This window comes from Nyctereutes procyonoides, unplaced genomic scaffold (assembly GCF_905146905.1).
Source record: "Nyctereutes procyonoides isolate TBG_1078 unplaced genomic scaffold, NYPRO_anot_genome, whole genome shotgun sequence".
In the NCBI taxonomy this organism is placed as follows: Eukaryota; Metazoa; Chordata; class Mammalia; order Carnivora; family Canidae; genus Nyctereutes; species Nyctereutes procyonoides.
This window is the reverse complement of record NW_026575040.1, coordinates 20,497,838-20,512,946: the sequence shown is the minus strand read 5'-3', so window position 1 is coordinate 20,512,946 and position 15,109 is coordinate 20,497,838. Positions and strand designations below refer to the sequence as shown.

At 34.0% G+C, this 15,109-nt stretch overlaps 1 protein-coding gene across 2 annotated transcripts in view; it reads left to right on the top strand.

Annotated features, from left to right (window-relative positions):
* Positions 1–9,728, top strand: part of UNC13C (unc-13 homolog C) — a 546,797-nt gene extending 537,069 nt beyond the window's left edge. For both annotated transcript variants that reach the window (XM_055319980.1, XM_055319979.1), the window contains 3 exons: positions 2,840–2,932; positions 4,419–4,578; positions 7,922–9,728. In XM_055319980.1, coding sequence (XP_055175955.1) covers positions 2,840–2,932; positions 4,419–4,578; positions 7,922–8,207 — 539 coding nt within the window. In that variant the 3' untranslated portion in view covers positions 8,208–9,728. The remainder of the gene's footprint in view (positions 1–2,839; positions 2,933–4,418; positions 4,579–7,921) is intronic.
* The last annotated feature ends 5,381 nt before the right edge of the window (positions 9,729–15,109 follow it).

Sequence of the window (15,109 nt, the reverse complement as noted above, 5' to 3'; positions counted from 1 at the left end):
TATGAGTACAAAGCTATCATAATCAAAACAGGATGGTACTGGCATAATAATATACAAACAGATCAATGGAACAGAATAGAAAACCCAGCCATAGGGAAGAATATTCCATTGGAAAAAGTCTCTTCAACAAATGATGTTGGGAAAACTGGACAGCTACATAGAAAAGAATGAAACTGGATCACTTTATTACACCATACACAGAAATGAACTCAAAATGTATTAAAGACCTAAATATGAGGCCTGAAATCCTAGAAAATATTACAGGCAGTAATTTATCTGACATGACCATAGCATTTTTTTTCCAAATATGTCTCCTGATGCTAGGGAAACAAGAAAAAATAAACTATTGGGACTACATCATAATAAAAAAATTCTTCACGGTGAATGAAACAATCAACAAAATGCAAAGGCACCCTACTTAATGGGAGAAGATATTTATAAATGACATATCTGATAAAGGGTTAGTATCCAAAATATGTAAAGAATTTACACAAGTCAACACTAAAAACAAAACCAAAAAAAAAAACAAAACAAATAATCCAATTAAAAATGGCCAGAAGATATGAGCAGACATTTCTCAAAAAAATACATACAGATGGGCAATAGACACATGGAAAGATGCTCAACATCACTCATCATCAGGGAAACATAATATACATCAAAACCACAATGAGATATTACTTCACACCTGTCAGAGTGGCTAAAATTAAAAACACAAGAAGCAACAAGTGTTAGCAAAGATGTGAAGAAAAAGGAGTCTGTGTACTGTTGGTAGGGATTCAAACTGATTCAGCCAACCTGGAAAGCAATATTGAGGTTTCTAAAAAAAAGTTAAAAATAGTACTCTTAAAAAAAAAAAAAAGAACTACCCTATGTTACAGTAATCGCATTACTGGGTATTTACCAAAAAAATGCAAGCACACTAATTCAAAGGGATCATTCACCCCGATGTTCATAGCAGCATTATTTACAATAGCCAAGTTATGGAAGAAGCCCAAGTGTCTATCAACTGATGAATGGATAAAGAAGATATAGTATGTATTTACAAGGAATATTGCTTAGCCACAAAAAAGAATGAGATTTTGCCATTTGCAACAACTTGGATGGATCTAGAGGGTATAATGGTGAGATAAGTCAATCAAAGACAAACACTATATGGTTTTACTAATATGTAGAATTTATGAAATAGAACAAATGAACAAAGTAAAAAAGAAACAAACTGAAAAATGAACTTTTAACTACAGAGAACAGAGTGATGGCTACCAGAGGGGAGGAGCGGGGGATGGGTGAAATAGGTGAAGGGGATTAAAAGTACACTTATGATGTAGTGCAGTGTAGTGAGCAGTGTAGTAATATTGATGAAGCACTATATTGTATACTTGAAACTAATTCTATATGTTAATTAAACTGGAATTTTAAAAACTTTTAAATAAAAGAAATAGAATCATCTTTCAAAAATCTCTATGGGACAAAGTTAAAATTCCACCTACATTTCATAAGTAAATTTTACTTCCTGAAATTATACTATAAACTTGTAAATATGAATAATAAGAACTCATTACAGTTTGTTTATAATAGCAAAAGTTTGGAAACCAAAATATGGTTAAATAAATTATGGTATATTCATATAATGGAATAAATGCCAAACATTATTTTAACTCGTTTTAAATATTTTAATGTTTTAATTATTTATAAACATCTCGGGCAGCCCCAGTGGTGCAGTGGTTTAGTGCTGCCTGCAGCCTGGGGTGTGATCCTGGAGGCCTGGGATCGAGTCCCACGTCGGGCTTCCTGTATGGAGCCTGCTTCTCCTCTGCCTGTGTCTCTGCCTCTCTCTCTCTCTCTCTCTCTCTCTCTCTCTCTCTCTCTGTCTCTATGAATAAATATTTTTTTTAAATCTCAGTGATTCATTTCATGCAAGTATTTATTGAACATTTGTTTGTAGTTAGTGCTGTGATATTCCAGGCTAACTTAAAGAAAAAGGGATAGCTTTATACAGAGTGAAATGGAATGATTATTAAAATATAGTTTTGGGTGAAAAGATAAAAGGTAAAGAATAGTTAGAACATATGCTCCTATTTGTAGAAAAAAAATATGATGTTGATAGATGTTAATACATGTGTATTATTAAGAGGTTGGTGTTATTATTCCTATGTTACAAATAAGAAAATAAACTAGAAAATATGACAAGATCTAATCAGAGAATGGTATAACTATGATTTGAATTTAAATGTCTCTAACTCCAAACCACAGGCACTTTCCAAAACAGTATGTTAACCCTTGACTAAACTTTACCAGGGGAGAATTGACTATGCCTCTTTATGACATCAGTAGACCTTGTAAATATACATTATAGAACTTATCACACTGTATTTCAGCAATTCATAGGCTGGTCTCTCTTGGCCTACTGTGGGCTTCATGAAAGGAGATATTCTACAGAACCATCTCTGTGGTCCCAGTGCTTTGATATGGTGCATGTAGAAAAACTCTTTTATGAATGAAAGGCAATAGCACACCTTTGCACATAAGCAATTAATAGAACTTAATTAAGCAAGGCAACTGCAAGTTCTTTTCACCATACTACTACTAACAGGGTGTCTTATGAGCCCTGGGACCATACGAAATTTTCGTTCAGTGGACTAAATGATTATACCAAGGCCTAAAACCTGCGTAGCAAATTTAAGTTAGTGAACATTTATCGATACCTATTATATGCTATTGATGAAAAGAACCATTCATTTCCATGAACTCACCCTAAAGTCCCTTATGCAGAAAATATACATGTCTATTATTAAAGCAGCCTGAAAGTTTGAGCCAGTAAATGTCTGCTTATTTGCAGGTCGCCCCTCCAAAGATTCAGTGGGTCAAATCTCTGTTCATGTGGACATCACTGCTACCCCAGGAACTGGAGAGCATAAAGTCACTGTAAAAGGTATATATCAAGTCCAGATAGATCAAACAGCCTCCTAGACTTTAAACCTGAGCAATAATATAAAAAAGTAATTTTTTCTTAGATCTGTTTTGTTAAATGTTTATTTTAGAATATGCTCATATTTTTTTTCATGAAACTGGAACTTTTTATCTAAAACTGAAAAAAATCAATGGCACAGATATTTAACCTATATTAACTGAAATATCCAATTGGTATAAATACATTGGTGATTACATTTCAAAACAATATAGTTTGAACATTTTCTCTCATTGATGCTAGGATATACATTGAACGTTAGTGCTATGGTTGGCTCCGTTACTTCTCAAATTTTATATGTTAAGTCAGTATGTTCTTACTATTCACATTATCTACCTACCAACATATTTACTTCCTTTCTATGTGATTTTCAACAACTGGCTTGATTTTTTTGTTTTTGTTTTTAATTACTAGTTCAATCTATTGGTTTTAGATTACAAAAAAACCCTCTCAATGCTGCAGGCATTTTGAAGGTGAAATTTAATGGTTAAGTTCTATATTAACTATTTTAATTATATTTTTAACATTATCAAAGGATGAGAAAAAGTGTACATATGAGCATGTACATTTATGGGGATCCCTGGGTGGCTCAGTGGTTTAGTGCCTGCCTTCGGCCCAGGGCATGATCCTGGAGGCCGGGGATTAAGTCCTGCGTTGGGCTCCCTGCATGGGGTCTGTTTCTCCCTCTGCCTCTCTCTCTCTCTCTCTCTCATCAATGAGAGAAATGAAATAAAATGAATGAAATAAAATCTTTTTAAAAAAGAGAGAATGTACATTTAAAAATTCTTTATGATGCCTGAAATTAGGAAACAGCCATAATATTTAACATGAAGTGACTAGTTAAATATAGGATAGAATATCTGTGAAGTAGAATATTTGCAATTGGAAAATATATAATGAAGTAGAAAGATAACCATGATGGACTTCAAAAACATAACTCTTTATAAGACTATGATATATTGATCCCATTCTATATATAAAGTAATTAAATACTGAGAGTATACATACCAGAATATTGTCATTTCCCCTGATAAAATTATAGATTTTATCTTAATCTATTTTCTGTATATTTTCTAGGTATTTCATGATGAATATATCTTCATTTTTTATATGAAAATATCACATTTTTACTTAAACAAGGATAACTTTTTATCAGTAACAAATGTCATTTCAGTTACAGCTAACTCACCACATCGATGTCACACAGCTTAGAACTGAAAGCCTAATCAAGTGTGTATTCCAAGGTGTAAACTGTTTTTTTCTTCAAGGATATTCTTTTTTTTAATCAATGGAGTTAGGATGCTATCTGGGGCAAATTATGGCTTCATACATCATTTTTTTTAAAAAATTAACTCTAAAAAAATAATTAACTCTAAGGACCAAAGGGAAGGCTATGATTTCACATATTTGTTTGCTAACTCTCTGATTCCTTTCCATCTTTGGTTTTTAGTGATCGCTATCAATGACCTACACTGGCAGACCACTGCAATGTTCCGGCCTTTTGTGGAAGTTTGTATACTGGGACCCAACCTTGGAGACAAGAAGAGAAAACAAGGCACAAAGACAAAAAGCAACACATGGTCACCAAAGTACAACGAAACATTCCAGTTGTAAGTCATGACCTGATTCACCTAATCAACCAGGTCATAGCCACCGTACAGCTTAAATTTACTGAGGGTTCACGGTAGGAATGGCACTGGGCTTTGCTAAGGAAAGCAAAACCTATAGATTGAAGTATTCCTGTTTATCCCTGATCCCAGGCAAATTAAGACAGCTATGTTTTTAGTTCCTTTCCATTGCTCAAGAGCCGTTCAGGGCCTACCATACATAAGACATCATTATTTGGTACATATAACAGAAGGTCTCTGCTCTCACAGAAGTCACTTTCTAGAAATGAGGAACATCAAAATCGCAAACAAAAATTTATCATAGTATAGTACTATACAGAGAATTAAAATAGGCTGATGGAATAGATTATTTGATTGGCTGCTTAGACTGGGTGTTCAGAAAAGCCTCTCTGAGCATGTGACTTTTAAATTGAAATCTAAGGAGGAAAAAAAAAAGAACCAGTCATGCAAGGAAAACAGTTGAGAGCATCTCAGACCAAGAAAAATAGCTAATGCAGAGACTAAGGCAGGAGCATACTTGGCATATTTAAGAAATATTATGTAGTGGACAAGAGAGTGAGATGAAATGAATTTGAAGAAGTAGCCAGAGTATGGGTACAAAGTAGAGGTGCACAGAACTTTGCAGTCAGGGTCAAGGAGACAAGGTTACATTCGAAGTTCAATAGAAAGCCTTGAAGAATTTTCAGATAAGAACATAAATGATCTAATGTATATCCTTAAATGATTATTCTATTTGCTGTATAAAAAATTATAGGAAAACAAGAGCCAACATGTAAAGATAAGTTAGAAGTCTATTGCAGTGGCCAGGCAAGAGATAATACTGACTCACAGAGGGTTGTAGGGAAATAGAAGTAAATACTAGAGATAGAAAGAAGTGGAAAGATTCTAGATATGTACTGGAAGTAGATTCTATAGAACTTGCAATCAACGAATGTAGCACATGAAAGAAAGAATATTTAAGTTAGGCATCTGAAAATACTTAATTTAGGATATTTCAGGACAGATTTACTTACAAAGGAATTTACTAGGATGTGAGACTTGAAGGACTATATGCAATAGTGATGTAAACTGGAGCTAGTAGTGGTTAGGCTATTACCCCTACTGTGCATGTAGGAGAAGAAGATGAGTTACTAAAATTGGGGGGAAAAACTTCATGTGTCATCAGTCACCTCAAAAAGAGCAGTGGCCTTCCATGGAGGAAAACATTATTATAAGGGCAACATCACACACAAGAAGCCAGAGAAATAGACTCTGACCTCAACCTCATCATTACTTCTGACTTTCTGAAAGTGCTCCCTGTTGACCAAAACTAACTGGAAGCCACGGTATGAAGAAACTCAATTGATTACAGTCTTTCCAGGTCCATATTCTATTGCAAAGTATGAGGAGAATGATGAAAAGTATATCCATTTGAGGCAAATGGAAGTTGTCTGGCACTGAATGAAATCAAAGATGACCTCTAGGTTTCTGGCATAAGCAATTGGGTATATAGTGATTTCCTGAGGTTGGGGGAATTGGAACAAAAGATGAGCTCAAAGATTGTTTTAAATCTATTGATTTGGAAATGTCTTAAGTTACGTTCCAGAAGGGATACCAAATATAGAGTTAGATCTAACTTGAGAATTGTCTGCATATAGATGTAATTGCATAAATCTAGATGAGCTGAACTGGGGGTAGAGAAGAAAAAGATGACCCAGGATCAAGCCTTTGGGGTTTAGACATGCACACACACTTAGCTTACCAAAACAGTTTTCTCACTGGTTTGGTTCTTTGCTTCTTGGTTTTGCATTCTTATTTTCCCAGAGAGTTTTCAGCACACTAAGTTCTGAATAGTACACTTTGTTACCACTCATTAAAACTTAACCATCCTACCAAATCTCTTAAAATGGCTGTAATAGATTAACATATTCATAATCCATGGTAATAACCAGCTCACAAGATTCCATGTATCTATCCTCTAAATTACACACAAAAAAAATTTGATCCAGTTAAAATGTCTTCTAAAAGTTTCTAGGAATTACTTGAATCATGCAAAATTCAGATATAATACTGTGAGGTACAAAGACCAAGCATGATTCTGGGAAAAGGAAGCATTTTGATGCATTTTATCTTTTTTAAGATTTTTTATTTATTTATTCATGAGAGACAGAGGGGGGGGGGCGGCAGGCACAGGCACAGGCAGAGGAAGAAGCAGGCTCCATGCAGGGAGCCCGACATGGGACTCGATCCCAGGACTCCAGGATCATGCCCTGGGCTGAAGGCAGGCGCTAAACCACTGAGCCACCCAGGGATCCCCTTGATGCATTTTAATTCACAAGATCTGGCTCCTATTATATTTTGTTGTTCTGTTCTCACCCATCATGCTTCCATCTTCTTTCACATTATCTCAGGTTGTCTCTAAAATAAGTACACACTTCAGTTATCAGTGTTGCCCAGAAACAAAATGTGACTGCGAAATGTTTGATCTAAAAATGTCACTTAGAAAAGGAAGGGATTTTGAAGCTTGTACTGCTGAGGAACAGATGTGCATTCATTAGAAAGTCAAGAATATCTGAGGATGAAGTAAAATAAGGGGCAGGAGAGGATTATTCTCAGTGTTGACCTCTCAGCCTTCTTCATTATACTCAGTTCTGCACTGCCAGGTTGTTGTTAGTAGAGGCCATCCTCAGCCCCACACTTGACAGGTGTCTAACTGTTGCCATCAGAAAGAATCGGCATTGAAGCACCACACTCTACTGGAACTGATTCACTCTGGGGATTTGTATCTAATTTGGCATTTTTGAATAGTCTTGTTGTCTGTGTTAGCTTGATAGTCTGTGTTGTATATTCCCTCGGGAAAAAGGCTCCTAGATTTAATAGCATATCCAAGAGTCTGAGATAAAGAAAAGAGTATGTAATAATTGATGTTGAAATGGCATAGAAATTCTTGCAAAAACTACCCCTTGCCTTGGCCTAGCCCCCACAATTCCTGCCAAACCCATCTCACGCCTATATCAGTGGGAAGACCACACCTCCAAGAAGTGTAACATATTTTAATTAAAGTTTCTATTAGTATGCTTAATATCAAGACAGTAAAGCATATTCAGATTGATTTCCTATTTCTTTCTAGGCAAAGACATTTTTAAATTAGATTGCTAAGTAATATCTATATAAAAACAACTTAAAATGTGAATGATATTTGCATCAGAGCTAAAATACATCATACTCCATTTTGCCAAATAACATTCTGAGTAATGTAGAAACATTTTAACAGTATTTTAGAACCATATTGATCCCTAGGTGAAGTAAAAGTTTTGCTCAAAATTCTTATTTTTAATCCACACAGCATTCTGGGTAATGAAAACCAGCCAGGGACCTATGAACTTCATCTCTCAGTTAAAGATTACTGCTTTGCCAGAGAAGATAGAATTATCGGAATGACAGTAATTCAACTACAGAACATAGCAGACAAGGGAAGCTATGGAGCATGGTATCCCCTTCTGAAAAATGTCTCTATGGATGAAACTGGCTTGACGATCCTTAGAATACTCTCTCAGAGGACCGGCGATGACGTGGCTAAAGAATTTGTAAGACTGAAATCTGAGACGAGATCTGCCGAAGAGAGCGCTTGAAACAAATACTGCAAGATATCATCTTTGACAATTCATAAATTCCAACTACTGCATGCGTGTGCAAATACATGGGAATGTTTAGTTCACCACGTGTCAGTGTTTGCCAGTAATCCAGTACAATGTCGACAAAGTGTGTGGAAAACCTCCTGAACTTTTATACCAGTTCTGGTCTTTGGGAAATAAATGTTCCATGAAGTGCCAAAATTATGATGTAAAGTGAAATATCCAGAGTATCTTTTAAAATGTTTCATTAAATTACCAACTTCTCATCCTTTAAACATACTAAAATATACAATTCTTTTGGTTTATCCATTGTCTTTGTTAAATTAGCTTATATTGCTCATAGATCAGAAAGCATTTGTTACCAATTCTGTTTTTAGACTTACCTCATTGTAGATGTCATACAAATAACCTTTTCTATCATAACTAGAAATACAGTCACTTCTAGAAAGTGTTTGTAATTTTATAGTTGCAGATCTATTGTGATGATTTTTGCATACAAATTAAAATAGAAAAGGTGGGAAATATTTTATGCTGACTAGTTTCCAACCTTTCTGAAATATCACTGTGAAGAAATGCTATTAAAGCAAACTTATACAAAGCAATGCTAAATAGAGTTTGTTAACAATGTTTGATATATTGACAAAACCTTGTTCTTTAAAACTGCCAAGGTCACATCACATTTGTAAAAAAAAAAAAAAAAGATAAGTTGATACATTTACCATCTAGCATTATGTCTTGCCTTTACCAAATTTCATTCTTTAGAAAGTCATAGGATTAAGGGTTTAGAGATGCAGTGGAAGGTTTGTTTCTTCAAATTACCTATAATAAGTAACTCTACTGTTAGGGTTTTCCCTCTGACAGTTATGACTATCTCCTTATTTACTTAGCACTTTAATCAGTTAAATGCTTTTTTTTCTTTTTAAAAATATTCAATGATTTACACTGAATGCAGCATTACTATATATTGCACTGGAGCAAAAAGACATGTCTTCATCTATTTAGCGAAAAATGTAAAATAAGATCTGAAGAAACTGCTTATTATTTTGTAATTCATATTATTTATAAGCCCCAAATGCATCAGATACAATAGAAAAACAAGTTAATACAGCTTGGTACATTAAAATATAACTAGATTGGATTTTGAATATGAAGTAGTTTATGAATATTTGCATTTTCTGTATTTTTATGGTTTGATTTTTTAGAGTCTGTAATCTAAATACTTGGCTGTAGAGCAGTACCTTGTAATTGTAACTTATGGTCATAACTGTTAGTGGACAACGTACACATGCAGAAACAAGAACCTGTCGCAATGATTATGTTTTATGAACAAGCTGGTCTGCTATGTTAAGGACAGATATGACTAGTATCATGACTCTCAGAATCATTTTGCTACTGGGTGTGAAAACAGACCAGTGAGATCCACTAATTCATGTTAAATTGTTAGGCAATTGCTTTGTTAATGACTTCTCCAAACGCATAGTACAAAGCTATCCTCTGGCATATGCATTAATAAATGGATGTATATTGAACCCATGCAACACTGTTGTATTTTCTGCCTTTTTAATTTATGCAGCAGAATTCATTACTTAGGAATAAAAACCCCAGACTCTTTTTTACTGGACAGAACACTTTTTACATTATTTGGTTCTAATGTCTCATTAAAACTGGAGAAGATGTTTTCAGGCATCGTGTTCATGGAAACAGCTACCCATTACAAGAAAATCACATTGAACATAGGGAAGAACTTCCAGATCTACCTCTATGTCCCTGAATACTGTTCAGCCCCAAGAGGAAAATGAAACATTTAACAGATAAACAGGCAATAGTCTTTAATTCTAGATTCATATTATATTTGAATCAGAACACTGACTTAGGCTCTATAGGAGCACATTGTCATCAAGCATGCTACAGTTGAAGAACTGGCAGTTTGGGTTCACATTAATCACTTCAAAAAATTATGAGCTAAGTGTTTTTTTTCCAGTATTTACTTAGATCTATTCTCCCCTTTTTTTTTATACCATAGTATACAACATATATCAAATGCTAATAGTGGCATTGTGAATCGAGTCTATTAATATTGAAAAATACAGGTAATAATTTAGAAATAGTTCTAAATTCTGCAGGCTTTGTTTCTCCCAAAACACAAGTGTTTCTGTTATCTCCAAAACAGAGCCTATTGTGTTTACATACCCAAATTAGTAATCACGCAGTTCACAGCTATCACTGTCAACTGTAGGATCCATTAAAATGTATGGTAACTTAGCTTATTCTAGATAAGATGCACAAAGACAAAGCTCTGTTATTCATCTACAGATAAACCTCACATAAGAAGTTCTTAAAAAAAAAACACACATGAAAATCAAATTTGGCTAAAATGAAGTACTTAAAACCATAGCAGAGCACTTACTATTTAAAGGAACTCTGATGAATGATCATTTATGTAATCAGATGTCCCCATCACAACCTGTTCCAATTCATCTATTTCTAGGATAATTTATATATTGAATTTCCCTTAAATGAGGCACATTTATAAATGACAATTCTGGCTTAATGTTTTTCATTTGGCTTTTTTTAAAAAAAATGCTTGAAGTAAGCTTTACTTTCTCCTTTTAATTTCCCTAACTTATATAAAGATGACTGCACTACCTTTTTCATGAAATAATAGAATAACTTCAATCTTTACACTTGAATAGTAAAAAATAATCATTTATAAGGAGTCAGAAACTATCTGTATAGGGATAACTGATTCCCACATACCCCTGCAGAATTCTTGGACACAGGGAGGAGAGTGCCTTCCCTGGTATTACCTGTGCTTACATTCAATCCAGCCCTTTGTTTGAAACAGCTGGCCCTTGCTCCCTGACTTCCAGCCCTCCAAGGATTGGTGATCTCTCTGGTTGAGGCTTCTGTATTTTTTTTTTATCAAAAACTAAGATATATGGCTACAGGAGAATAAATTCTAATTTGTGAATATCACATTAGATATATTTTAAATTGTCCTTTTTGCAAATATCTTCTCCCATTCTGTAGGTTGTCTTGTAGTTTTGTTGACTGTATCCTTTGCTGTGCAAAAGCTTCTTATCTTGATGAAGTCCCAATAGTTCATTTTTGCTTTTGTTTCTTTTGCCTTCATGGATGTATCTTGCAAGAAGTTACTGTGGCCGAGTTCAAAAAGGGTGTTGCCTGTGTTCTCCTCTAGGATTTTGATGGAATCTTGTCTCACATTTAGATCTTTCATCCATTTTGAGTTTATCTTTGTGTATGGTGCAAGAGAGTGGTCTAGTTTCATTCTTCTGCATGTGGATGTCCAATTTTCCCAGCACCATTTATTGAAGAGACTGTCTTTCTTCCAATGGATAGTCTTTCCTCCTTTATCGAGTATTAGTTGACCATAAAGTTCAGGGTCCACTTCTGGGTTCTCTATTCTGTTCCATTGATCTATGTGTCTGTTTTTGTGCCAGTACCACACTGTCTTGATGAACACAGCTTTGTAGTACAACCTGAAATCTGGCATTGTGATGCCCCCAGCTATGGTTTTCTTTTTTAAAATTCCCCTGGCTATTCAGGGTCGTTTCTGATTCTACACAAATCTTAAAATAATTTGTTCTAACTCTCTGAAGAAAGTCCATGGTATTTTGATAGGGATTGCATTAAACGTGTATATTGCCCTGGGTAACATTGACATTTTCACAAAATGTATTATGCTGAGTGAAATAAGTCAATCGGAGAAGGACAAACATTATATGTTCTCATTCATTAGGGGAATATAAATAATAGTGAAAGGGAATAGAAGGGAAGGGAGAAGAAATGTGTGGGAAATATCAGAAAGGGAGACAGAACATAAAGACTCCTAACTCTGGGAAATGAACTAGGGGTGGTAGAAGGGGAGGAGGGCAGGGGGTGGGAGTGAATGGGTGACGGGCACTGGGGGTTATTCTGTATGTTGGTAAATTGAACACCAATAAAAAATAAATTAAAAAATAATAATAAAAAAAATAAAAGAAAAAAAATAAATTGTCCTTTTTTTCCACATCATTATAACTTTGAAATCAGGATATATTTTATAAACTTTGGCACGTTATAGTTTGATGTTTCTCTCCTTAATAGTATATTAAAAATAGTTCATATTGCATATTGCAGTATATTTACAAAGACTTATAAATGTAGAAAACATAATGGTTAGCTATCTATTTAACACATTTTATATCTTAAATTGCATATACTCTGTGGGTATACATTTGTGTTTTGACAGATTCATAGAATCGTATTTGTTGAATATTTTTACATGTATATTCAGGAGCTATATTGATCCCTGGTTCTCTTTTCCTGTATTTCTTATGTCTTATTTTGGTATCAGGATATTTATGGCCTCCTAAAATTACTGGGACTTGTTCCCTACATTTCTACTTTTTGGGAGAGATTATTTAGAAGTTATTTAAATGCCCCCTTAAAATTTGGTACAACTCTGAAAACATGTGGACCTAGATTTCTTCTTTGTTGAGAGGTTTGAAACACCAAATTCAACTACCTTAATAAACATAAAACTATATTAAAGGTATCTATTTCTCCTTGAGTGAGTTTAAATTTGTGTCTTTTAAGGAATGGCTCCCTTTCATTGCCTTGATCAAATTTATGAACATTAAGTTTCTGTAGTATTCCTTAATTATCCTTTAATGCCTGTAGGATCTGTGCTGATTTTCCCTCTTTTAATTTTATATTGATATTTTATATTTTGCCTCTATTTATTGGTCAGTCTAGCTAAGGACTTAACCTAGTTCATTCATCTTTTAAAACAACTAGCTTTGATTTCATTGATTTTTTAAAAATTTTTCTGCTTTGAATTTCAATGTCTTCTGTATTTATTATTTTCTTATCTCTGCTGATGAGGTCTTTTCTACTTCTAATTTACTAAATTGGGAGCTTAGATTGATTTGATACCCTTTGTCTTTTAAAATTTAGGCATTAATGCCACAAATTTTCTTTTAAGCACGGCTTTAGCTTTATTTCCCAAATTTGGTATGTTGTATTTTATTTTTATTAAGTTAAAATTATTTTCTAATTTCCCCATAGCATCTTCTTTGATCCATGAGTTACATATTAAATGTCTTATTATATGTCCAAATACTTGGGAAATTTTTCAAGTATTCTTCTGTTACTCATTCTAGTTTGATTCCATTATAGTAAAAATATATGCTTTTATGATTTAACTTTTTACAGTTTAGTATGATTTATTTTATGACCCAAGATATGCATGGTGAGTGTTCTATGTGCACAGGGAAAGAGTGTATTTTGCTGGTGTTGGTAAGAAGTTCTACAAACAAGTCAAATTTGTTGGTAGTGTTCTTCAAATCTTCAATATTTTACTGATTCTTCGCCTCTTTGTTCTATCAATTACTGTGAGAAAGATGAAATCTTCCAATATAATTGAGTCTATTTATCTTTTCATTTCTGTTTTGCTCTGTATATTTTGAAATTCTGTTGTTAGGTATATACACATTGAGGAATGTGAGGTTATCTTGGTGAATTAACTGTTATCACTATATGATGACGTCATATAACTCTTTTTTCCTGGTTATTTCCCATAATCTAAATCTATAATAACTTATATTAGCATAGCTTTCTTTTAATTAGTGTTTAAGTGGTATGCTTTTTTCCCTTTGTTTTTCTTTTAAACGATCTCACAATCTTTAAAGTATGACACTTGTAGATAGCACATATCTGCATCATTTTTTAATCTAGTTTGACAATCTCTACTTAATTATTGTACTTACCATTTTACAAAGGTAATTAATTGGATTTTTTTTATGGCCAAAAACCTGAACTGAGAAAGCTAAAAGGAAAAGACTCATGATGCATTGGTCTTTTGCTTCCTTTACAGAAAGCCAGTTAGGCTACAAGTTTGAAAGATTATATATATTCAAGCTGTAAACGCATCTTATTGTTACATCTGGAAAAAAGATATGATAGATCATAAACTTTAATAACTGAGAGGAATAGTGTAGATCATTTTATCAAAATTCTTCATTTAGAGTAAGCAACTGAGAATATGAGAGATGTAATGACTAGCCTAATATCAGCCTAATATCCTAGTCTAAGAGAAACCTGAAACACAAAAGAGCTAATTTTCCTAAAGCTATTTTCCCTATCCCACTCCAGTACATTGTCTGAGGCACTTCTTATGACTGAGATTAGTCCTCAAGTGGTGGCCTTCATAAAGCAAAAGAATTAACTTGGTCCAAATTATGTTTATAGATCAAGGTGGTATCTAAATTAGTTAATTACATATTTTTTTACCTATGATATTAGATTTTTGAGTAGTCTATCTTTAAAATGGAGCATTATAGGATCATATGGTATTTCTAGATTTAATTTTTTGAGGAACCTCCTGGATTTTTTTTTTGGAAGATTTATTTATTTTATTAGAGAGAGTGAGCATGCACAGGGGGAGGGGCAGAAGGAAAGGGAGGAGAGAAGCAGACTCCCCCCTGAGCTTGGAGCACTAAATGGGGCTCATCTCATGACCATAAGATCAGGACCTGAGCCAAAATTAAGATTTAGGTCCTTAAACAACTGAGCCACCGAGGTGCCCCCTGTTATTCACAGTGGCTGCACCAAATTACATTCCCATCAACAGTGCACAGGGCTTTTTCTTCACATTATCATCAGCACTTGTCCTTTCTTGTTTTTTTATGTTAGCCATTCGGACAGGTGTCAGGTGATACCTATTGTTATTTTGATTTGTATTTTCCTAATGATTAGTGATGTTGAGCACCTTTTCATGTGTCTATTTGCCGGTCTATATGCCTTCTTTGGAAAAATATCTCTTAAGATCTCATCCCTATTTTTAATTGGATTGTTTCTTTGATGACTTGTATAAGATCTTTATGTATATTAATTCC